The sequence below is a fragment of the Anoplopoma fimbria genome, chromosome 16 (genome assembly GCF_027596085.1).
Source record: "Anoplopoma fimbria isolate UVic2021 breed Golden Eagle Sablefish chromosome 16, Afim_UVic_2022, whole genome shotgun sequence".
In the NCBI taxonomy this organism is placed as follows: Eukaryota; Metazoa; Chordata; class Actinopteri; order Perciformes; family Anoplopomatidae; genus Anoplopoma; species Anoplopoma fimbria.
Window position 1 is genome coordinate 9,152,945 of NC_072464.1, and position 24,298 is coordinate 9,177,242.

The 24,298-nt window shown below is 38.5% G+C and overlaps 2 protein-coding genes across 3 annotated transcripts in view; both read right to left on the bottom strand.

Annotated features, from left to right (window-relative positions):
- Nucleotides 1–1,141: 1,141 nt before the first annotated feature.
- phf11 (PHD finger protein 11) lies at nt 1,142–7,309 on the bottom strand. Its single transcript, XM_054615772.1, has 11 exons — nt 7,075–7,309; nt 6,034–6,138; nt 5,803–5,936; nt 3,986–4,020; nt 3,824–3,909; nt 3,326–3,338; nt 2,245–2,315; nt 2,115–2,137; nt 1,467–1,534; nt 1,280–1,368; nt 1,142–1,153 (listed from the first exon to the last, which is right to left on the bottom strand). The coding sequence occupies exons 1-11, from the start codon at nt 7,183–7,185 to the stop codon at nt 1,142–1,144; spliced, it is 747 nt and encodes a 248-aa protein (XP_054471747.1). The 5' UTR covers nt 7,186–7,309.
- A 2,884-nt stretch (nt 7,310–10,193) lies between these two features.
- mcf2lb (mcf.2 cell line derived transforming sequence-like b) overlaps nt 10,194–24,298 on the bottom strand; it is a 39,756-nt gene continuing 25,651 nt past the window's right edge. For both annotated transcript variants that reach the window (XM_054615101.1, XM_054615100.1), the window contains exons 5-33: nt 23,865–23,984; nt 23,568–23,684; nt 23,124–23,273; nt 22,891–23,015; nt 21,843–21,957; nt 21,633–21,752; nt 20,703–20,894; nt 20,425–20,616; nt 19,889–20,048; nt 18,621–18,682; nt 18,430–18,515; nt 18,193–18,259; nt 17,993–18,108; nt 17,765–17,834; nt 17,576–17,668; nt 17,399–17,491; nt 17,187–17,312; nt 16,362–16,583; nt 16,160–16,252; nt 15,514–15,592; nt 15,271–15,340; nt 15,014–15,123; nt 14,661–14,753; nt 13,426–13,491; nt 13,184–13,261; nt 12,689–12,798; nt 10,796–10,908; nt 10,570–10,673; nt 10,194–10,465 (exon numbers count right to left, since the gene is read on the bottom strand). In XM_054615101.1, coding sequence (XP_054471076.1) covers nt 10,386–10,465; nt 10,570–10,673; nt 10,796–10,908; nt 12,689–12,798; nt 13,184–13,261; nt 13,426–13,491; nt 14,661–14,753; nt 15,014–15,123; nt 15,271–15,340; nt 15,514–15,592; nt 16,160–16,252; nt 16,362–16,583; nt 17,187–17,312; nt 17,399–17,491; nt 17,576–17,668; nt 17,765–17,834; nt 17,993–18,108; nt 18,193–18,259; nt 18,430–18,515; nt 18,621–18,682; nt 19,889–20,048; nt 20,425–20,616; nt 20,703–20,894; nt 21,633–21,752; nt 21,843–21,957; nt 22,891–23,015; nt 23,124–23,273; nt 23,568–23,684; nt 23,865–23,984 — 3,222 coding nt within the window. In that variant the 3' untranslated portion in view covers nt 10,194–10,385. The remainder of the gene's footprint in view (nt 10,466–10,569; nt 10,674–10,795; nt 10,909–12,688; nt 12,799–13,183; nt 13,262–13,425; nt 13,492–14,660; nt 14,754–15,013; nt 15,124–15,270; nt 15,341–15,513; nt 15,593–16,159; nt 16,253–16,361; nt 16,584–17,186; nt 17,313–17,398; nt 17,492–17,575; nt 17,669–17,764; nt 17,835–17,992; nt 18,109–18,192; nt 18,260–18,429; nt 18,516–18,620; nt 18,683–19,888; nt 20,049–20,424; nt 20,617–20,702; nt 20,895–21,632; nt 21,753–21,842; nt 21,958–22,890; nt 23,016–23,123; nt 23,274–23,567; nt 23,685–23,864; nt 23,985–24,298) is intronic.

Below are 24,298 nucleotides of genomic sequence, written 5' to 3' on the forward strand. Positions count from 1 at the left end.
TTTTACACTGAATAACCACACAAAAGAGAAACTTAAAAGCTGAATGCAATTCAATGAGACTTACTGTAATGGAAACTATTATTTAATATCAAAGTTGTTGACTGTAGTTTTGTAGTGGTGTTATATTGGATTGCATTTTAATGCAACTTGAAGGACTGCAACTATGATGTTCAGTAGATTAGTTCTTTGTTTAGTTTATAAAATATAAAATAAATACAAAATAATGTAACACCCATCACAAGACTTCATCTTAGGCTGATGTCTTTAGATTACTTGTTTCGTCCAAACCTAACAATAAAGCAAGCCATCTCTGTCTGTGTGTATATATAGGTGTGTGTTTGGTCTTCACATATCAGGAGAACTGCTTGAGAACTTTATAGCCACAGAGTTAATGTCGAAAGCAAGCTACTAATACAAAACATAAATCCGCAAACTATTTTTCGCCAATGTTTCCAACTGCGAGTAACAGCGACCTGGATGTGTTTTTCAGGGTCAGATTTAATTAAAAAAATCTATTAAAAGGCTAATCAATTACCAGAATAGTTAAGTTAAGTAGCTCTGGTTTCAATTATATTGTTTATCCGTCATGGATAAACAATATAATATAATATAATTTGCTGCTGGGTAGTTTAATCTACAGCTATTCAACTATTCGTCATATTTTAGCTGCAATTTCACTGGAAGCTACAGCTGTCAAATAAATGTAGTGGAGGAGAAGTAATGTGTGTGTAGCTCAAAACTGTACTCGGAATATCAGAGTGTATTTCACCCTTGTTTCATTTTTATGCTTCAGGCAATGCAACATTAAGAGTGCACATATTCAATTTATAATATATAATACAAAAATAATCTTGACCTCTAAAAAGATGATTGATTAAATAACATAAACAATTAATTTTACTAATTGATGGATTAACTAATTGTTTCATCACTAGTGAGGTGGTTGTGATATTTCTGTTCCTTCTAAAGTGTACTGTAATTGAGGTGGAAAAAGCAACATCCTTCAATATAATGCAACGCAACACTACATACCACAGAAATGATTTAACACACAAAAAACTGACATAGTGACTTCAATTAGATCATCCAATGTGAAATGCAAATTCAATTTATAATTTCACTGAAGCACAAAGGTTTGATCTTACCTGGTGAACTGCCGCACAGTCAAGAAAGAAGGAGGATAATAAAGGAAAAGAGAAGTATAATTTTTATCAGATGATTGGACATCTTAAGCCTCTCATGATGATGTTACTGATGAAATGGGAAAGATTAGACTTACTAGGGCTTCTGGAACAGAGTTTGCACTTTCGTCTATATCCGTCTCTATAGGGGCATATATAGCCATTTCTGAATCAGGTTCATTGTCACCTGTAGCAGAAGAGAAACTGGAATAAATCTGGTAAATCGGCTTAAAAAACAAGAGAATTAAATATGTTACATCATCTCATGTATGGAAGTGCGTTAACCTGAATTTGAAGAATCATCTGTTAAGAACACATTCCAGGCTTTACGTTTGGACGGGGTCCCTTCCTGTCTGTGACAGAGGAGAGAGGTCAGCCGTTATAATTATTGTAACTGTTACCCTTAAAGCAGTTTAATGGAAAGCAGAAAGTAATGAGGGCTGCTTTAAACAAAAGCAAAGATGTAATTGAAAGTAAAAAAAAGTCAAGGTATAAGGTGCCTTGGAAAGAAAACAAAGAATCCTGCACACGGTCTGTCACTTGTACTCACTTTATTCCTCAGACCTTCATCAGCCAAAGGTCATATACTAGTCGAACAGCACCAAAACATATAAAAGCTATAGGTTCTAACTTGCCTAAGAGCAAAGTTCTCATCTTATGTTGACCTGAATTTGCATGAATATGTACGGTTGATTTTTTGTAGATGAGAGCCTATAGCCTATATATGATAAAGGTCTGAGGACCAAAAGTGAGTACAATAAATTGTGCAGGATTCTTTGTTTCTATTCCAAGTCTGGAATTTTTTTATCCTACAGCGACATAATCAAAACTGTATGGTGCGCCAGAACTTTTTTGAAATTGCAAACAGCAGGTATAAGGTGACAGAGCAATCAGTCTGTAGTAGGTCAGGCATGCAAATTATCCCACACTTACTTGTCGCTGCAATCCAACGGCCTCTGTTTCAAAAGCAAAACAATTTGATTGAAATTTCTGAATCATTCTGAAAATAACTGAAATAGTACTGAAAAGCTTGATTTAAAGTGACTATGAACAATATGCATACCTTGGAACATGAAGGGGTCCCACTGCTGGATGAGTTGGAGTCACTGCTGTGCACAGACGGTCGTCCAGCTGCTGGAGAGTCAATTGTGAAGAAGAAAGACAACGGGCCCCATTCACTAATATGTGCCTACAAATGTTCTTATGTTGCGCATTCATGACAAGTGCCTACTGGCCAATAGTGTTAATAACATTGTGTGTATGTTAGGGAATCAGAATCATTCTAAATTAAGAGATGCGTCCCCTTTATTGACAATCAGGACTGATGATGATAAAAACAAAGAGGTAAAACAGATATGGTTGCTATCAAAGTTTATGTGGGAAAAAAAGAATAACAGAGCAAAAGAAAAAGAAGGAAACAGGTGGAAGAGGAGGACAAGGACCATCTGATTTGTCATCCCAAGATGTTAGTTAGTTACTGGACAAACGTCTTTAAGCGGGATATCTACATAAATGACAGTGAAAGTGATGACATCAGCCAAGGACTTTCACCCAGTGGTAAATTATTTCCATTCGTGCTGTACCGGATAGTTGAAGCTTCATTCCTAACCTTGACATTCCAATTCTAAATCAACATTTCAATGCTGCACAGTTTTTTTTTCTTCCTTTTATTTAGGGCGATGTAAGAAAAAAAAATGCTTTGTTCAAAATCCTTCAATAGAAAGTTTGAAAAATATTATTTTAATTATGACATAATTGATGAGGATCATTTATTCATAAATTAACTGTAAAATTGGCTATTAAACTACAAATAAGAAAATTGATGGTTTTAAATATAGTTGTCTATGGAAACCTTTTGTAATGAATGCGGTATTTAATATGAGATGCATTTAGTTAAAGCTGTGTGTTTACATAAGGACAGCCTTAATCATTTGTGCGTTTGCATGGTCTGAGGCAGTTCTAAATTTGTTCGGAGAGTAAAAACAAATTCAGGTAAGAAAATCTTGATGAGCCCGGGGTTTGTGTGTTTAACATTCGTATGCACAGTTTAAGCACTGTTGTTGCATGAGGCTCATTTTACCTGTAATACTAAGAAGAAAACAACTTAAAGCACATGACAAACATGTGCTCTGAGCAGGACTTACCGCTGGAGTTCCTCTTATGTGATGCAGGAGCATGTTTGTTACAATATAACCTAAAAACACACATGCCTGGATGTTACAACGGGATCAGATATTGATGTAAGAGACATACAAATGTTTAGTTATACACTTAGAAAGAAACTTTGCCAAAATGTGAACATACTTACATAACAATGCTATTGGACAAACTTTCGATGCTGATATTTCCTTCTGTTTTTTCACAGGCAAGGCAATATACCTCATCAAAAACAAATGGATATCATTACTTCCTATACAAGGTTTTGTGCCAGATAAAACTCTCCCATGTCTTTTGATATTTCAACATATAACCATTTTTTTCTGTAAACCCAAAAATGATCACATCACTGCTTCATTTTGTTCACTGTGTTTTATCTTGAGCTTGAAATACACTATCTGGCTGCTGTAAAAGCTCAATAGGGTCCAAAAGGTGCATTAATCCACCCTTGAAAATAGTCCCAAAAATTCACTAATCAATCAAACCTTAGATGGTCCCGCTTCACTCTGACTTTTGGAAGTGGGTGATTCATTGAAGGAGGAGGGACGTCCGTTTACAGAGCCGTTGTTTTCTGGAAAAAATAAAATAAAAATTCAACACCTAATATGTCGTTCACTGAAAGTGTTTAGAGGAAGATGGCCACCTACTTTGAGTTTGTTGATCGTGTTTGGTGCAGTACAGCCTGAAGCATAAAATGCATGAAGATTGTTTAACAAAAATATAAAAAAATATATATTACAAAACTATGTTTATTTACTGCATTACAGGGTGTTTTAGAACAATAAAACATGTTATTGACATACAAACAGCTACAGTGCATCCGGAAAGTATTCACAGCGCTTCACTTTTTCCACATTTTGTTATGTTACAGCCTTATTCCAAAATGGATTAAATTCATTTTTTTCCCTCAAAATTCTACATACAATACCCCATAATGACAAAGTGAAAAAAGTTTGTTTAAAATTTTTGTAAATCTATTAAAAATAAAGAACGAAAATATAACACGTACATAAGTATTCACAGCCTTCGCTCAATACTTTGTTGAAGCACCTTTGGCAGCAATTACAGACTCAAGTCTTTTTGAGTATGACGCTACAAGCTTGGCACACCTATTTTTGGGCAGTTTCTCCCATTCTTCTTTGCAGGACCTCTCAAGCTCCATCAGGTTGGATCGGGAGCGTCGGTGCACAGCCATTTTCAGATCTCTCAGAGATGTTCAATCGGGTTCAAGTCTGGGCTTTGGCTGGGCCACTCAAGGACATTCACAGAGCTGTCCCGAAGTCACTCCTTTGTTATCTTGGCTGTGTGCTTAGGGCGTTGTCCTGTTGGTAGATGAACCTTCGCCCCAGTCTGAGGTCCAGAGCGCTCTGGAGCAGGTTTTCATCAAGGATGTCTCTGTAAATTGCTGCAGTCATCTTTCCCTCGATCCTGACTAGTCTCCCAGTTCCTGCCACTGAAAAACATCCCCACAGCATGATGCTGCTGCCACCACCATGCTTCACTGTAGGGATGGTATTGGCCAGGTGATGAGCGGTGCCTGGTTTCCTCCAGACATGACGCTTGGCATTTAGGCCAAAGAGATCAATCTTTGTTTCATCAGACCAGATCATTTTGTTTCTCATGGTCTGAGAGTCCTTCAGGTGCCTTTTGGCAAACTCCAGGCGGGCTGTCATGTGCCTTTTACTGAGGAGTGGCTTCCATATGGCCACTCTACCATACAGGCCTGATTGGTGGAGTGCTGCAGAGATGGTTGTCCTTCTGGAAGGTTCTCCTCTCTTCACAGAGCAGCACTGGAGCTCTGTCAGAGTGACCATCGATTTCTTGGTCACCTCCCTGACTAAGGCCCTTCTCCCCCGATTGCTCAGTTTGGCCATGCGGCCAACTCTAGGAAGAGTCCTGGTGGTTCCAAACTTCTTCCATTTACGGATGATGGAGGCCACTGTGCTCATTGGGACCTTCAATGCTGCAGACATTTTTCTGTACCCTTCCCCAGATCTGTGCCTCGATACAATCCTGTCTCGGAGGTCTACTGACAATTCCTTGGACTTCATGGCTGAGTTTGTGCTCTGACATGCACTGTCAACTGTGGGACCTTATATAGACAGGTGTGTGCCTTTCCAAATCATGTCCAATCAACTGAATTTACCAAAGGTGGACTCCAATCAAGTTGTAGAAACATCTCAAGGATGATCAGTGGAAACAGGATGGACCTGAGCTCAATTTTGAGTGTCATGGCGAAGGCTGTGAATACTTATGTACATGTGATTTTTTCGTTCTTTATTTTTAATAGATTCGCAAAAATTTTAAACAAACTTTTTTCACTTTGTCATTATGGGGTATTGTGTGTAGAATTTTGAAGAAAAAATGAATTTAATCCATTTTGGAATAAGGCTGTAACATCACAAAATGTGGAAAAAGTGAAGTGCTGTGAATACTTTCCGGATGCACTGTATGTTGAACTAACCCATATTTCCCCTCTTCTGTATCCTCAACAACCTTCGCTCTGTCTTGCACAGCACACGGGTAGTGGTAGGACTTCTTGCAGCGTTTGACTTCACACCCCGCAGTGGCACCCTTCATCTTACATTTGCTACACATCTAATGTAAACAAATGAGAAAACACAATTATAAATAGCTCCCAGCACATTATTAATGGATAAGGTCTTTTCATATCTAAATGATGAATAATCTTTACCAGTTTGCTTCCTCGTTTCACCTCAATCAACACATCCTCCACAGAGAAACCAAACAGATCGTCAAACTGTGGGGTGTTACGGCAATAAATGCCAGAGGAAAATAACTGGGGGAAAAAACAACAACAACATGAGAGAGGATGAAATGTCTTGGACAATAACACAGTCATTCAAAGACAGGCATTGGAGGTAAGGTTAAAGTCAGCTGTAACATGGTGATTATATGGTTATATACTGTATTACAATTTCATCCATCGTTTAGACCAGTGGTTCTCAAATGGGGGTACGTGAAGGTACTCCAGGGGGGTATGTGAGATTTAAAATATATATATTTAAATTAGCATCCACTCAAAAATCCTTTAAAAATAGTTATTTAATAAATATTAAATAAAATATAAGTGTAAGTTCATAAACTGAATTCAATGCAACAATGCAATCTTCAGTGTTGACAGTTTAATAAATCAGTGTATTACATCTTTTTTTCAACCAGAAATGCTTTGCGCTGGTTAGGGGGTACTTGGCTGAAAAAATATTTCACAGGGGGTACATCACTGAAAAAAGGTTGAGAACCACTGGTTTAGACAACCACATTACTATAAATATATTGTAATCTTATTTCTATATTTATCCTCTACACTATTTCATGTTTGTAGTAGCATTGAACTAAGAATGTCATGGCCAACGACTGCTTCACTGTAATTCTTGTGCATATGACCAATAAAGAACTTTTAGAAGAAAATAAAATGCTTTTCATCATCATCATCACTAGTCCTGTTACAGTTCAACATGAATAAAGGAGCTCCAGACTTTTATATTAGATTTTCTGTTTTTTTTAATCTGTCTCCATCTTTTCACAATAAGATGCCAAACAATAACAATTCTCTTTCTGGCATCTTTTATCATGAGGATGGTCCCCCTGCTCAAAGGTCCTATTTCATCCGGTTCAAAGTCGTAATGTAGCTTGCTAACTTTAGCTTACTAGTTCAAATGAACTTACTTCGAAGTGAATTAAAAAAGAACAGGACAAACATGTTTATATTTACCAAACAGTTCTGGTGAGCCGTGACATCGTCTTTAGTCGATAACGCTCCGGTTATCTTCGTCTCTTCGCTGCGTTGACAGAGCACGCAGGACACTCTGTTACTGTCGTCCATTCCTGCTCCACTAACAGCTGATAAACTCTTTGTTTCTCTCAGGTTAGGTGAGTAATGATATGTAAGAAATGTGACAGTGCAGAGGTGCAGCGTTGTTGTATTGGGATGCTAACTACTTCCTTAAATTTGTTTCACCGCCTTTTAATGTGGTTGCCGGTTGCCAGGTTGTATCTGTAATATCCTCCGATGTCCCAAAACTGTATTATTTATTATTTTTTAAGAGTGGCTGTATTATGTTTACCCCTCAAGGGTATCAGGAATGTAGCCAGAGTTGTAGTTTAATACTGAGGTTATGAATTTAATTCTACTAGCCGAATCCCAGCCATTAAAAACTATTATGGCTGGCCACAGGTCAAACATAATTAAAAGAGAAATCACATAAAAATAAATAACTGTTTAATTTTATTGTGTTCAACATTTATTGATGGTCTGGAGCCAGTGTAAATAGCTAAATTCCTTTTTTTAAATAATTATCTATTTAGATTTTTTTTGCCCGAAAACAAAATATGAGAATCAGCCTAAAAACAACAACTACAAAACATGAATAATGCTGAATGTGTAATTGTGGAATGTAACTTTCCTTCAAGGCATTATATGTTTTTTCAGAAATATAACTGTGGACGTGACTTTGGTGTTCTCATGAAGATGGTAGTTTATTGTTCCAAAAATATTATAAAGTGTTTATATTACAAGTAAAACACAGCAATCACCTATCTTGCATTAATGCCTGGTATTGACTTATAGTTCCATTTAATATCACCATACTATTAAACAGCTGCCCTCTGTAATGTTTGCAAAGAACTACATGCACATTTTGACATCCGATTTTTATGGTCACATCAATATAATCATATTTCTCAATTGTGAAATGTGTTACATGTTTATTTAATTTAATCACAAATATGTTTCTATTGAAGTTATATTACTGTTCTCCCACAGAAAGCTTTATGGAGTTTTCATCGCTGTAGTAAACAAGATTAGTTTGGTTGCTGGGATTTGCCTTTATTGATATCATTGATTTGGTTTTATAAACTAATTTTCTGGCCACTGGAACTCCAAAACTCTGAATTTACAGTTTTAATGTAAATAGATTTGGTCTGAATAAAACGCATTTAAGCATTAATGGTGGGTTTTGACTAACTTGGCAACCCAACTGGTAAGTATCACTTTCGTTTTCAAAGGTCGCCTCAAGCTGTTTATGTCTGCCTTTGTGAGTGAAATCTGCACCCAAAATGCTCCAGATGTTTAAGATATGCACAGTTTACTTTAGCCAAAGAAAAATCGATCATTATTACGCTTTAATAAGCGATAACAAGACAGGAATCAGCAGTGGAGGAGGTATTCAGAGTAAAAGTAATAATACCACACTGTAGAAATACTCTGTTTCAAGTAAAAGCCCTGCATTGAACACTAGTGGTATAATCAGGAAAATGTACTTAAAGTATTAAAATTAAAGTACTTGATATAGAAGAATGGCCCGTTACATGCTATGCAAAAATTATTATAAAATGTGATCATTATTACACATGCAATACCATAACAGCATGATTGAAGGTTGTTGAGGTGGCAGTCATTTTTTACTATTTTGGATTGCAACTAATGATAACTTTCATTATAGATTCATTTTCTGATAATCTGAAAATAGTGAGTTATGCCCGTCAGAAGTTTTCATAGCCCAAAAAACATAGAACCCTTGTTTTGTCCAACTTAAAGCCCGAACTCCAAAACTATTGAAAATAAATTCAAATAATTAAAAAGAAAAGTATTAAATCCTTACATATGAAAAGCAGAAACCATCAAATATTTGTGTCATCTTTGCATTAAAAGTTACTTATAGCATTATTAAAATAGTTACCAATTAATTTCTGTAAATTAACTAATCGATTAATTGACTAATCCTTTCAGCTCTACTTTTATATACCGTTGAGTAGTATATTATAACAAAACACATTTAATAAGCTTGTCATATGTTTCCTCTGAAATGTAGTGGAGTAGAAGTTGAAAGTGTCATGAAAAGAAAAGACACAAACAAACTACAAATCTCAAACCTGAACTTAAGTACAATACTTGAGTAAATTAACTTAGTTACATTCAACCAGTGCAAGACATAAGAGTACCTCGCCTTCATCCATACACAAGACAAAAACAAAGACAGAGTGACTGAATTGAAGTTGTTTATGTAAAAAAAAAAAAATTACACAAGTCACACAGTAGTGACGTCACCATACTTAATGTACAATATAGCATCTCAAGTAACAAACATTTCATGACAACTGATATTAATAAACAATATCTACATTCAGAACATGATCCTCCACAGGGAATAAGTTAGCGCTATACAGTGATCTCTGATCATTAACATGGAGAAACATATTTAAACTGTAGCGTACATGAAAACTCACAGAGTTAGACCATGAGGCCGTCAGAGACCCCAAAAGACAAACCTCATACACAAAGTCTGGGCAGCTGGTGGCAGAACAGTGAGACAAATGACAGACAGAGAGAAAGTAAAAAGACAGGAATTAAACAAGGACAAAAAAAGTGACTAAATATATGTAGGCTTTTTCTTTTTTTACAAATAAATACACTTGTAAAGGGAAAAGCAGAGGACGGGGTGATTAGACTCTCAGTAAACATTCATTCAAGCTAAACAAGCTGTACAGCATCTCTCTCCTTCCATTGTATTTACAGTAACAGTAGAATTATAAACTCCTGCTTGGGTGAATTAGTGCAGATAAACACAGTTGTCCTCCACAGATAAACACTAATCTTTCTCCACTTTTAATGTGAACACAAATAGATGCATTAACTGAGATCAGTCCTGCTGGCCCATTCATACATCTATTACATTATAATCACAGGGATCCACTGTTCTTCATAAAAATAAAAATGTACAAGTGTATGACTAGAGGAAGATCACTTTGCAATACAGTGAAATGACTGTCTGTGATGTATTAATCGATCCAGCATTCTGTATCTTCAGCGCACAATCATGTTTATAACATGGGCACACATATGACATATTATGATAATAATAATAATAATAATAATAGGTGCATGTGCATGATTTGAAATATGACAAAATACAGCTTTATGTGGAAACCTGACAAAATTCTTAAGGATACTGATGTTGGCAATACAGCACAGATAGCAACATGATGCTAGCATTAATGAGGGCAGTTTGGTGATGGCGGAAATGTTCAGGGTTTGATGTCAGTGAAGGTTGTGTAGGTCTCACTGCAGCTGGACGATGTGCTGAGGTTACCAGAGCCACTGCCTTCTGGTAAAAACACACACATGTATTGAGATCAGATGTAGTATTATTGCTTAACATATATCTGTTCATCGGTCACACTCTTTATTTTGGATTGTTTGTTTGAATACCTGAGCTGGTGAGAGACTGGCAAGACTTGGACTTTCCAATGAGCGTGATGAGATTAGCAGCTGCGATCAAGCCCTCCTTAGAGCTGCTAAGGTTACGTACAAACCTGCATGACCACACAGACAAACATTCACTTTTATAGCATACGATATATATATATATATATATATATATATATATGTTGTTTTTTTTCTTTGCTCATAGGCAGCAGTATGACTGTATTCTCACCATTGTCCGTCATCCCCCTCTTTGACCAGCTGCACCATGTCTCCACTCTTCACTGAGAGCTCTTGAGCGTCACTGTTCTCGTAGTCAGACATCACTCTATATTTGCCGGCACACTGTTCAAGGTTGAGATTAGGAAACAGAAAAAGATATATACTAAAATTAGAAAAAGTTACATTAACATGTATGATCGTTTTGTGCCATGAATGGACGAACCAATCAACATGTGACAACTTTAAAGATGCAGTTATCAAAACTTCAGACAAGGTTAGCAAATAGCTGGTGAACATAGGTGAGCACTTATTAGCTGATTAAAGAGTTTTTTTCCCCACAGGTGATGATGCAGGACAAACCTGACATCATGTGGCCAAAAATGCAAATCTTTAGAAATGCTAATGTTGATCTTTATCTGCTTGCATTGTAAATAGGCAACCTTTTTTCTTCTTTCTTTTAATTTAATAAGATCTGCTGTTCTGCGTTCCTTAAGCGACCAAACTATTACTGTCACTGTAAGAAAATGTAATTGAAACACCATTTATTAAGAGTGTTAAGTTAGCAGAATGTAGAATGTCATATGTGGTACATTACACACAGTTTGTTCCATTTATCTGCAATGATGGAAAGAAAATTCATAATTGACAAATTAGAAATAGATTTTACCCCAAAAAAGGCCCTTTTCTCAGAAGCCATTTTGACATGCCATAGCAGGGTTTAAAATTAATTATTGTCCCTTTTTTTTTAGTGTGTCACATTCGTTCCACTGGGCCAGCACACACAATACCAGGGCCCTAACCCACTTTAATGCAACAGGGCCATAATTCATTTTATGTATTACACATTTGTTTACCCTGCAATGACATGTCAAAATATCTGCTGTGAAAAGGACCTGTTGTTTCATGAAGGTATTTTCAAATCGACCAATATGATGCATGAGTATCTAGACAGTGTCTTCAAATGCATCCTATTGTCTCAGTCTTTTATGTGTGATTAAAATCTACATAAATGCAATGACAAATGGGCAAAAATGGCAAATCAGTGTTCATGTGGGATAGATGTATGTTTAATTTGTTGTAAGAATACCAATTCATCCAAATCTAGTCTGAACAGTGTAGTATACCCACTGTTTTTCTTTAGTTTTCATGACTAACTAATTTTATACTTTAATGTGTGTGATATCAAAAACTGCCAGCAGATGTCATCATCTTACGACTAGGGGTGGTTCTGTGCATTGTATTCACACTTCCTTGTCGAGTTTTGAAGAAGAAGAACAGTAAGAAAAGAGTGTTACGCAGAGAACAGGCACCCTCATTCAAACGTTTGTTTGAACTATATTTAAGTTACGTTATTTGGTGCGCCCCGCCATCATACACTGACAGGAGGAAAACATGTGGGTCATGTTACCAATGCAGCTGATAATTATTGCATACTGAAGACATACTGATTATATATTTGGCGGCATAGTGGTGTAGTGGCTAGCACTGTCGCCTCACTGCAAGAGGGGCCCGGGTTCGGTTCCTGGGCTAAAACGGCCATCTGTGTGGAGTTTGCATGTTTTCCCCGTGTCAGCGTGGGTTCTCTCCGGCTTGCTCCCACAGTCCAAAGACATGCAGTTAATTGAAGAAAGTAAATTGTGTGTAGGTGTGGATGTGAGTGTGAGTGGTTGTCTGTCTATATATGTCAGCCCTGCAATAGACTGGTGACCTGTCCAGGGTGAACCCTGCCTTCGCCCATTGACAGCTCAGATCGGTTCCAGCCCCCCCCTCCCTCCACGACCCTTAACAGGATAAGTGGTTACGGACATTGAATGAATGAATGATTATATATAACATCAAAATGGTGTTTAAAATCAGTTGTACAGGCAGGCTTGGCACATGTCTATTTCACACAGTGGCTCACCAGCTTCTTGCCGTTGTCGTCCTCTGGGTCAGAGTTCAGAGGATCCTCAGCACTGGAATAGCCGTCATGCTCCTCTGAGGCATCCAGCGAAAGGGAGGCCTTGTTCCAGCCTAAGGGGAGGGAGAGACAGGTGTTTTGTTTACAGCAACATTAATCTTTAGCTGCTGTCAAACATGAGCGTGACCTGCAGTGACAGATCTACAAGTGTGAAAGAGTGAGAGGAAGAACCACAAAAAGCTCTTTTGAACAGAGAACCTCAGGAATCCCAGCATGACACAATACAATCCACAACTATAACCCAAAAACTATAAGACTAGGGAGAGGGGCATGCACGTCCATAGTTTAGACTGACTCAAACAAAGAAGAACATTAGTGTGTATTTCTATGATTTTGCTTAGCCTGAAAGAAATGTGGAGATGTGGGACCGCAATGCAAAACATAAAAAAGACTATAAAGGGTTTATAGTAGTGAAACAGTGGGCCCAACACAGGGCACCTCTCCACTTTGTCTGTAAGAGACTAGGAGTGCTGAACCACCTGGCCCTGTTCAGGAGGAGGGGGGGAGGACCTGCATCTGAAGGACAGGAGGCAATAGAAACACAGCTAGTCACTCACCCTGCAGGAGCTACAGCCAATGAAACCCATCATTATTAGAGTTCATCCCTGTGCTCAGGCTTCAGGGATGAACAGGTAACCAGACAGGGAGAGTATGCAGTTATTGTTGAACAGTCGAACTACCTTTGAAGCCAAAGGGCGTGGGATCGCTCTGGCGTTTCGTCTTGTGATCGGGACTCGTGGGAGATCCTGCGGTCAAGAAAGTAAAAAAGGGACAAGCATGGTTGAGACAAGAAAGAAATCCCCATTAAAATGGCACACTTTGATAAGAAGAGCACAAATGGTTATAAGCAAAGATTCATCTCCGACTACAATGAGACAGTCATAGACTAAACTAACACCTGAATCAGAAAGGTTGAGGATAGACGACTAATACAGAGGAAGAAAAACAATTCTAATAAGGAGAGAAACTGCAAAATGCCGCTCAATGTTGTGATGTTTTTTTAATGGAAGAGGCTTCCAAAGAGCATCAGCAAGGTAAGGCTTTGTCAGAGGACATTGTAACATGTTACAGTAGGAAAAGCACAGGTTTCAATAATAAAATCAATGATGCTTCAGTTTCAGGGACCTGGTATTGGGCATGCTGGCTCACTTTCACACTGTCATGACTTACTGGGGCCCTTGGATAAAACAGAGCCATTGTTAAGACTTTTAGTTACACCTTTGCTTTTCCTACTATTACAAGTCAAAGCTGTGGGAAAGGCATTGTGCCGGATTAAATAAAACCAGGGTCTAGAGCTGTGTGATACCTGGTGAGAGGAAGATCATCATGGATGGTAATGTAAAACATTTATCATCAGTAGTTGAGGACTCTGTGGAGGGAAGCATGCAGTATTTGACTTACTGACCAAACGCCTTTGAATTATATTACATCCTTATTTATTTTGTCCTTCAGAGACTTAGGACAACTTACTTGGCTTAAGTTAAATGAGAAGTTTGATGCCCTTCTTATGTCTGTACAGTAAATATGAAGCTACTGCCGGTAGCCGTTTAGATAGCTTAGCATTTAGAGTGGAAACTGGGAAACAACAAGGCTGGCTCTGTCAAAAGTTAAAAAAAATAAAATAAATCAGCATAGCTAGAGCTCAAAAACTATGTGTAAAACAAAAAATTTTGTATATGCAGAAGTATGAGCCGGACCATTTCTTAGTCAAGATCAGTAAATTACTTCCCAGTAATTTGTTGTCACCATACAGACATGAGAGCATTCTCTAACTTCTCATCTAACTCTCGCCAAGAAAGCAAATTATTCTAAATGTCAATTCTTGAATGACTCGATGATGATGATGATGATGATGATGATGATGATGATGATGTGATATGTTGGATGTGAAATCCACTGAATGGCCTGAAGTTACCTTTCTGGGCTTTGAGGTTACTGAAGCCCTGTAAAGTAAAACGCTTTTTAGCCACAGCAGCTCTGTCTGAGGTAGGGCTTGTCACAGCCTCATCTGACCCAGAGAATAAGATGGGACAGATAACAAGAGGGAAAGAGGAGGGTAAGTGAAGATTATACAGAGGAAGACAAGTAATAAAGAGGGAACATGTTATATGATTCAGCGGAATTGACAGAAGTTAAGACATGGGTTAATCAAAAAGAGGTTTGTAGAATACATGCACTACAAATGCTGGAGGCAGATTTGTTAATAACAAAAAACAATATTAATTAAGGGTTTTATATGTTGGATTAAAGTCTGTTCTCTCTACTCACCTTTTCCTGTTGGCTTTGGTGAAGAAAAGGAGGAGTTGGCATCAGTACTGCAGGGCTCAGCTTTCTTCTCCTCTCCCCTCTTCAAGCTCTTCTGACCAGACTTGAATGGACTGCAGGAGGAAAAAGCGGAGCATAAGCTTCAACAAGCATGATTGTTCCTGATCATCCTCAGATTAATATTAAAAGGCTGTCATAAATCTAACTCTTAATTAAAATTGTGAGAGAGAATAAAATGATGGTGTGGAGTACAGACATACCTGAGACTCAATGTTCCAGTGGGCACAGGAGGGAACTGGAAAACCTGATCTGGAGCCCTCTGCTGGCTGGCTTTGGAAACAACGAGAGGGAGAACCACCCCTTCAAATCACCCATGGTGGAACATATTTCTTTTATAATCATTACTGATAATAATATCAATGTTTTAGTTTCTGGTTGAACGTGGATATCAGAGTGAACATTGATTCATTAAATAGGTTTTAGAGAGCATTCTCTCTCTGTACCTCTGCACGCTTCCAGCTGGGTTGTCAGAACCTTCCTGATCTCATTTACCCAGGTGGTTTTTACTTCAGCCGTTGGAGCCTAAAACAGGATGGTTAACAAATATTAACAAGTTCATTGCAAACTGTGTTATGGGTTATCACTGTTACCTGGAGGTAGACATCCATATAAATGACAATGGTTCAAATACAGAACATTGCCATTCAAGGATGAGCTATGTCGTTGTTTTGTAATTTTCTAATTGTCAACAGAATCCATAAAAGAAGACTTAAAACCATCAATGTGTGAGTCCGTCTCTAAAAACTTCCCAAGTGCATTTCCTTTTTCAACAGGCCCAATAAAATAAATAAATAAAGTTTTTTCTTAAAACAGCAGGGCAATCAAAACGTACTGTTTTAGCAAACATTACAAAAAAAGATGTAAATGTTGCATTTGTTGGTCTTCATTTTCAGCTTCATTTTAATACGTGCAAGTGGGAACTTGGGAGTCCAGGATGTAGAGGAGCTATTGGCTGATCTCTACACACGGGAATCAGGCTTTGGATACAAAGACAATACTTATTATTAGTCGGATCAATTTCATGGGCTTTGTTGACAATTAGAAAAAATGAAGAACATAAACATAATTTATCTTCAGATATTAACGTACCTGAACAATATAGACCTCTTCTCTGGAGTTGCACCAGATTTCAAACTTCTTGTTGTCTCCCTTGGCGTTCTCAGTTATGCCAACAGCACTCATCTATTAAAAAAGATGGACATGGTAAAATGTAAAACAGTTTATGAATACAAATTGATGGTAGCATAAGCGACAAATGCAGCAAAATGTTTGCAACCATATATGTGCTCACATTCAGAGATTGCTTGAAGCTGTATGAGGGAGCTTTCTCGTAGCCTTCACCGTTCTCCTCCCTTCTCTTGCAGAAGAGCAGAGCCTTCTCATGGAGGAAGAGGTGTCTCTGCATGGGCTTGAAACGGGCCAGATCCTTAACTTTGGCATGACCTTTCTTGTGCTCCGTCCACACACTGAATGACCCCTGCATAAGCAGCTTACCCAACTCACTCATATTACCCTGAGAAAAGAAAGAGTTGAAGATGCTATAAGACAAAGCAAATTGACCGTATACTGCTCTTGTTTTAAAGTACTGCATAGAGGCCATAATTTGATATTCAAACAACTCTCTGTTCCCTTTAATGCATCTGTTTTCTGTCTAGTCGGTGCTCTGTGTTATGTGCCAGTGTTCATCTGGAGTGTCTGTAGTGTCTGTAGTCTGACCGCAGGGAGCCAGTAGATGTGCTCACTTGATTTAATCTGTAAACACCAACTGCACTGCATATATTGTTTAACACTTGGTTTTGCATTTTTATGTATAAAAAAAAATGTTCTTATTTTTTACTATTGTTTGACCTGTTTATACTTTATGTTTCTCCTCTCTTTTTAATGTAATAGTATTGTCTCATTTTGTATCCCCCCTTCTTTGTTGAACTTTTCCATCATTAAATCACAAAGACAATGTACCAGGACATCACACTTCACCACAGATCAGTGTGTCTTTTGCACAATATTATAATCAAATGCTTTGATCAGCAGATATCTATCTGTCATTTTATGTCAGAGATCTGAATACAGCATCTGTTCTGTGATTGATACGCCTATAACCTGTTTAATGTCTCACCTCATATCCTGTAATGGCAATGAGGTGCATTGAGTCGTTGACAGCCTTGAGGATGCCTACAATGGAGGTCAGTGCCTCCTGCAGGTCACCGGCCCCCTCACAGCTCTTGCTGTACTTCAGCATTTCCTGTTGTCAGAAACACAACGAACATGAAGCTCAAACATACCTGAAGACCAGAAATCCCACTGAAAAAACAACCGGTAGTATCATACCTTCAGTAGCAGCTGATATTTGGTAATCCTCTGAACGGGTTTCAGCAGGTAGGAGTCTAAGCCGAGTTTATGCTCCAGCTTTTTCTGACACTCCTGAAGAAAATGGAAAAAATAAAATGTGTCAAATAAAACAAACATATTTACTTAAAAAAACTTGATGGTGCTGACGGTGTTCACCTGAAAGAAGGCGCAGTCAGAGCACTGCCTCCAAAGGCTTTCAGAGCGAGGCTTGTTGTGACAGTACTTCTCATAAATCTGCAGGTCTGTCATCTAGAGGAGCAGTAAAAAACATTTATATTATAGAAACCTCTTCATCAGCACAGTGGGATTTACATCTCTGTCCTGAAAATCACAAAATCCACTCACCCTCTCTAGAAAACACCTTCCAACCAACTCTGGGCAGTCAGTGTACTGCTCCAACTCCCTCAGAAACGTCCTGGAAACGACCAAACAAATATGTTATGGATGAAAAAGCAAAGATGATGAAGAATGTGAAAACACAGAATAAAGAGATATTTGAGTAAAATGTTGATTTGCTTTGATGGCTGACAGTGTGTCAGTATCATCAATGACAGGAAGATGGCGCTCCTTCACCTCTTATGGAAGTGGTAGATTTCTGGCATGTTGCCAAATAGAACCTCCTTTTTGTTTTGCAAAGGAGTGGGGATGAGGTGAGACATTGCTGCATTATCCATCTCAGAGGCATATCCCTGTAACACACAAAACAAAACATGAAATCCAAGACACCAGTAAAAGACAGAGAAGAATAAACATGTTGGTGAGTGATTAAACACCTGTAGTACACAGAGCAGCTCCTCCACGTAGGCTCTCTCAGTTTCCAACAGCTCATTCATAACATGCCTTCAGACAAGGAGAGATTAGAGAGTGAGATAGATATAAAAGCACGAAAAAAGATCAAATGAAATAAAAGATAGATGCACAGGGCTGCAGATAATGAGATAACCGTTTTCACACAGTCCATCTGCCGTGTAATTTGATTACAGATGAAAGAGTGACAGCTGATCCCTCACCTCCTGAGCACCGCCAGGTTCTCCTCCTCCTCTGATAGAGACGTATGTCTGCTGTTGCTGTCCCCGTTCTGCAGTTCGCTGTTTCTCTGGGGGAAAAAACATCGGGTCACCATGATAAGCGACAGACAATACAAACTTATAAGAAAGACAGCGTGTAGACACAAACAGAATCATGACAATGCTCCACTCACCTTCTCACAGTTGTTCCCGGAGTCCGTCTCTGAGCACTTTCTCTCCTGCTGTGCTCTGTGTGCTGTGGAAGAACAGAATAAATGTAGGGAAGTAAATAAATATTGCATTTATCTTCTCACATCAGTGGATGAATGATTATCTGTGCAAGTTTTCAGGTCGGCCTTAATATTTGAGGAATCACATGCTTGATAGTTTTTGAATAGCAGATATTTAAGCACTTTTGGTTCAGTCTCAAGTATTAAGGTATAAATATTTTTAAATTAATTAAAAAAAGATATAATGAGAAATATGCTTATATGCTTAAATAATATAAACAGAGTAGGACTCTTAGGTCCGTGGACTCCATGGTCAGCTAGCGCAGCTCGAAGTCAGAAATAAACACGGTGAAGCAGCATTTAGCTGTTATGCTGCATGCAACTGGAACAAACAGCCAGAAAATCTTAGATGTGCACCAAATGTAACATTTTTAAATCCAGGTTTAGAAGAAAATCTCTTTTCATGTGCCTATGATTGAGCTACAATGTTTTTATTCTTTTTAATGTACTTTTTTTTGGGGGTTTTTTTTTTTATATTTATATAAAGCACAAAATTGCCCCTATGCACTAAATGCTGTTGAGAACCAAACTTGCGATTGCTTTATGAGTAAGGCAATAGGTATAAGTGAAAAAAAAACCTGCAACCTTTTGTTTTATTAGAAATAACCTGGATGTAATAGATCTACTATAAGACAACACAATGTTTATTTCTTCATTTGATGATGCTCTATGACTATCTCTGATATAGTTTGGGAATTTTATTAGTATGACATAATTAATGTGGTTTTTTTAGAGTAAATATTAAAATACCTTTTAAAAGAATATTACAATAACCTAGAAATGTACAGTAGAGTGTGCAAGATTAAGTATAGCCCTTGTTTCATCAGGGCTTTATTGTGCCCACTTGATCAAAATGTATATATAATTATAATTTGGATAAAACTGTCTTTTAACAATAACAATTCTAAATTCACAAGTACCTAACCCTCACTTACAATTTCTGGGTTATTTGTTGTAAAAGTGTAGCTCTCATGTTGTTTGACAGGCAAGGTACAGTACAATCCATATTATCCATCCACTCTATCAAGTGTTAAAGGGCTCTGGAAAATAGAGTCTATAATGTAGAGTCTGATAATGTACATTTAAGTGCTATACATAATTTGAATAGCATTAAGGTCATGTAAAGAAGAGCATAAAAGCTTCTAAAAGGCTCTGAATGTGTGGGGACTAACCCGGAGAGCTGAGAGGGGATTTGATGAAGGCTTCAGGTCTGGGGGCTACCGGCTGCACCGGCCTGGTCTGTTTGGCTGCAAGCTTCTTCAGGCTGACCCTCCTCTTGTCAAACATCTCCTGCATGGACGCCTGTTTCTGGAAAACCTTTTCCACTTGGTCCTGATGCACAGGAAGTTATCGGGAGTGTCAATACGGGACATGTGCTGCATATTTAAGTCATTTTTCTCAACATATCAACAGAAATGTATGTAAATGTGTAACGTCTAGCACTTTATCTCAATTCTGAGATTTACTGTTACTTTTTTTTTTTCACTGTGCCATGGATCATCCAATACATTTTTGGGATAGTTTTACAATATAAAAAATCATCTGGATTGCTTTTTCTCCCAGCACAAATAATGCCGAACGCTTAGGGGTTTATCATAATGTCATCTAATCAGATAACTGATAATAACAATGGACAATTACTTCCACAACACAATCATCCTCTTCTTTGTGAAGAGTGCAATTATTATTCTGTGATTGGTCGCCTTACTCTGAACTGCTGGTTGAGCACTGCATCATATTCTTTCCAGATGGTACTGAGGTCTGTCAGTTGGTTCTGGCCTGCATTATCCAGGTATTGCTCCAGCTCCGTCAGGGCTAACTCCGCCCCCTCATGTGATTGACACTTGTCTACTGGCTGAGACGCCAGCAGGTAAATACCATCATCCACCCATTTAGAAGCCTGAGGAGGACAGCAGAGGAGGAATCAGTAAAAACAACAACAGAGAAGACAAAGCAACTACACCAGGAGTGTGTGAGTGTTCTTACTCTCTCCAAACTGTGGTGCAGCTCCATGGCTTTGAGGAGATGGTCCTTCTTGGCCCTCAGGTTACTGCTCACATTCTCACTAATGGTTTTGAGCTCTCCGCATTTAGGCTGAATGGAGTCCTCTGCATAGTGGGAGTTCTGGATCAGGTCATCACCATCACGGGCCAACGACGAGGCTCTGTCCAGCACCTCCTGTGGAACAGTATGGAGTCATACTTATTGAGTTATGTCCTTTAAAGTCTATTTCTTACAACATTTTTCATATCTGGATGAGCCTAAATACTTTGAAGCTTTTGTTTTTACTTATATACTTTTACATTATTTTCAAATACTGGCTGTGTTTTTTTTCATAACTCTTAAAAGGCACAGTCCAATAGCGAATACCGAAATGTAAGCAAATATGCAACGGTTAAGTTCGATAGGTCCTGCAAAATGTGTTGGCATTTTGCTCACAGGTGGTGCTATACAGCAACATGAAACATTTAAATAGCCATGATGTAGTGGTTATGTGACATTTTTGCAGAACTAGTTCTTGTACAAAGCCCTAATATTCCCAGACAGGATTGAAATACTACCCCAAAATCATGGCCACCATCGACCAGTTAGCATGACTAAAATGTGTATTTCAAACCCATTTCAAAGCAGATCTGGATCCAGATTAGGATCTACTTTTTTTGTAAATATTTTTAAATTAAATTTAGATGATTGTGCAGCTGGCAGAGCAACACATGAAAGCTTTCTTAAATTAAATCAAACCATGCTCAGTAGGCATTTTTCAAGAAAGTACAGTGTAGTTAGAAATAAGATTATAAAAATCACATTATTTTGTAACACTGACTGGCTCCCTGAAGTCATCGTAAAATATATCATTCATCTATTCATGCCATGGTTAAACAAAGCTTTAATTGTGAAGGGTTGGGTATTACTTACACAGACTCTCTCCTCATAGGTGGTGAGTTCACAGAAGATATGGTCAGCATGGGCTGGGCTGATCCCCACCTCAGAGAAGGTTGCAAGTTTCTCAGACACCTGATCCAGCAGAGCCCTCACCTGCAGCCGAAACACAGCAGTCAGGTTTAAATAGGGATCATGTGTTCTCTATTCTTGTATGGACAATTTCACCTGAGCTAACGGGCTCACCTCTCTGTAGTTGTGCTCAAAGTGGCGCAGCTGGAGACACTGCTCCAGTTTGGTTTGATGTCTCACCCAGAACTCATCGAAAGCTCTTTCTGTTTCGTCCAGCTGGGACAACAGCCTAAAAGAAGAGCAGAGAAGGAGGTAGGGATGTGGGTAGGTGGAGAGAATTTGTTAAAAGAAAAAAAAAATCAGGCAGTAAAGTAGACCCTAAGCAGTTAGAGGAGAAATTAATAAAGTAGAAAAAGCAGTGGGGATACTGACTGAGGTAATTGGATATATTTTGTGTGTGTGCAGGTGTGAATGTTATGTAGATCTAATGCCTGTTGACATGGGATTCAGTGAACTCAGTGTTGCTTAAAATACCACACTGACTGACCTCAAGCTCATTGCCTTGCCAACTGTTACAGCTATACTAACAGCACAGCTGAGACAGCAATAAACAGATCAGCAGCCATAAACAACAAAAAACAATTAAATGTCTGCTGGCTTTAATCTTCGTTACATGGAACAATTTAAAAACTGAAATCTGATATATGACAATCAAAGCACTATATCCTAGTCCAGTGCTGACACTTACCATACAGTGCGGTGTGGATCTTAAAGTTTAATATTTGCAATTACATTACAGAAGCTATGTCTTAAAATTGGTACCCTTACTGATGTTGAAAAACACCAAATATATCAAATGTTTATTTGTAATGGAGACACGTTCCAATTAACAACGTGAAGCTCGAAACTGAAAAGAGTATTTTCTTTTCACATTGTGTTAAAATGATTCACTCATAGCATGAAATAATTGAAAAAGCATTCTTTATATTCAGTTTCTGAATAGTGACTGTGTCGCACCTTATTTCAGTGTCACAGTTTCCCAAATAATGTCAAATTTTTTGCTGATGCATAATGGTTTGAAACCTGAGATTTCTGGGAGATTTGTCCTAACCAGATGTGTCAAAGATCAAAAACAGTCTCACTCCCATCTGTCTGGTTCTTTTATGTTAATGATAGTCTTGACTTAATTTTATTCGCCAACCTGCACCTACATGGTTCTTACCTCCGCACTGTAGCCAGATTCTCAAGCTCATCCTGGTTCATGTTGTGGTCTGGGTCCCGCACCACAGGCTCATTGATGCTCTCCAGCAGCCTGCTGCCCTGATCCAGAGCTACCAGCAGATCCTCCTATAGACATGCACAGACAGAAGGAGTTATATGATCCAAATACAAAACTAATATTCATACCTAGTAAACTTTATACATATAAATTGTCTACTACGTTAACGGTGCTACCTTCATTTTTTCTTTCTTGTTGGTGTGTGTGCTCAGCAGGATGGTTGTGGCCTGGATTTCATTGGGGAGCTCAGTTTCAGCCAGTTCAGTCCCAAATGACTGCAGGATCTGCGCTGTTTTCTTTACCATCAATGCAAAGCCTTCAATAGCCTGATGCATGCAAGACACAACAAAGACTGTCAGCATGCAACGCTCATGATGGGGTGGGGCTTTGTTGACCCCCTTGGATGACATGCAGCAAAGGGGGCTGGATTCAAACACAGACTTTTAACGGTAGTAGTGACCATGTATTGATGATGTCATAGCCATTTATTTACTTTTCTTATACCTTGTTAACATATACCTGTATGTATTCATATATGTCACTCATGAAGTGCCTTGTAATGTTTGGCAGCATTGTAATGTCTATGCTGACCACAAAGGTGGTGTATACAGTGTACATACAGTGCGGTGAGAGATCCACTTCTCATGGCAGTACTCCTGTGTTCCTCCGAGTTCCTGGGTCAGCTGGGAGCGGTCGATGTAGGAATGGAGCTCAGTTATTGAGCTCAGCATGATCACCTGAGACAGAAACAGCTGAAACCATTACATACATATCACTGGATAATAATTATATTTACTAGCATTTTTACAGTCATTCAATTAAAATCTTATTTCTTCAATAAGTTGGTTTGGACCCACGGATGGAAGAACATAAGTAACTAATGCAATGTATCCAGAGGTAAGAGTAACTGTACGCACCGGCACCTTCATCTTGAACTCATCCTTGTTGAATTTGAAGAGGATGTCCGAGAGTGTACGCTGCAGGAGGGTGGTGGGCCTCAGGACCAGAACCAGCTGAAGGTTCCCTGGGAAGGAGCCCTGAAATAGCAGAGTGGATGGAGACTGTCATTTATGCAACAGAGCAGACAGGATCCTCCTCCACCCTGAGTCCATTATACATCACTGTTCAGTAGGACAGGTTCCGTTCTTTCTGCTGACAGTCTGCACTTCCTTTATATTCCCTGCCTTTGTACCCCATGTGGAAACTCTCGCTCAAACACATTACAGCATGTTCGTGGAGTGTGTAGCGTACAAGAGCAAGGAAAAGATGTGGGGGTTGTCGGGGATCGTCCTGTAGCAGCAGGGACATTAATCATCATGTCCCTAGGACTGCGTGAATAATGAGGTAGAAT

What these genes read in the sequence shown, in the direction of transcription:
- phf11 (XM_054615772.1), bottom strand. Translation starts at nt 7,185, where the DNA reads ATGGACGACAGTAACAGAGTGTCCTGCGTGCTCTGTCAACGCAGCGAA. An exon ending in ACACGATCAACAAACTCAAA is followed by an intron (nt 3,910 to 3,985) that starts GTAGGTGGCCAT and finishes TATTTTTTCCAG; the next exon opens with AAAACAACGGCTCTGTAAAC. An exon ending in AGATGATTCTTCAAATTCAG is followed by an intron (nt 1,369 to 1,466) that starts GTTAACGCACTT and finishes CTTCTGCTACAG; the next exon opens with GTGACAATGAACCTGATTCA.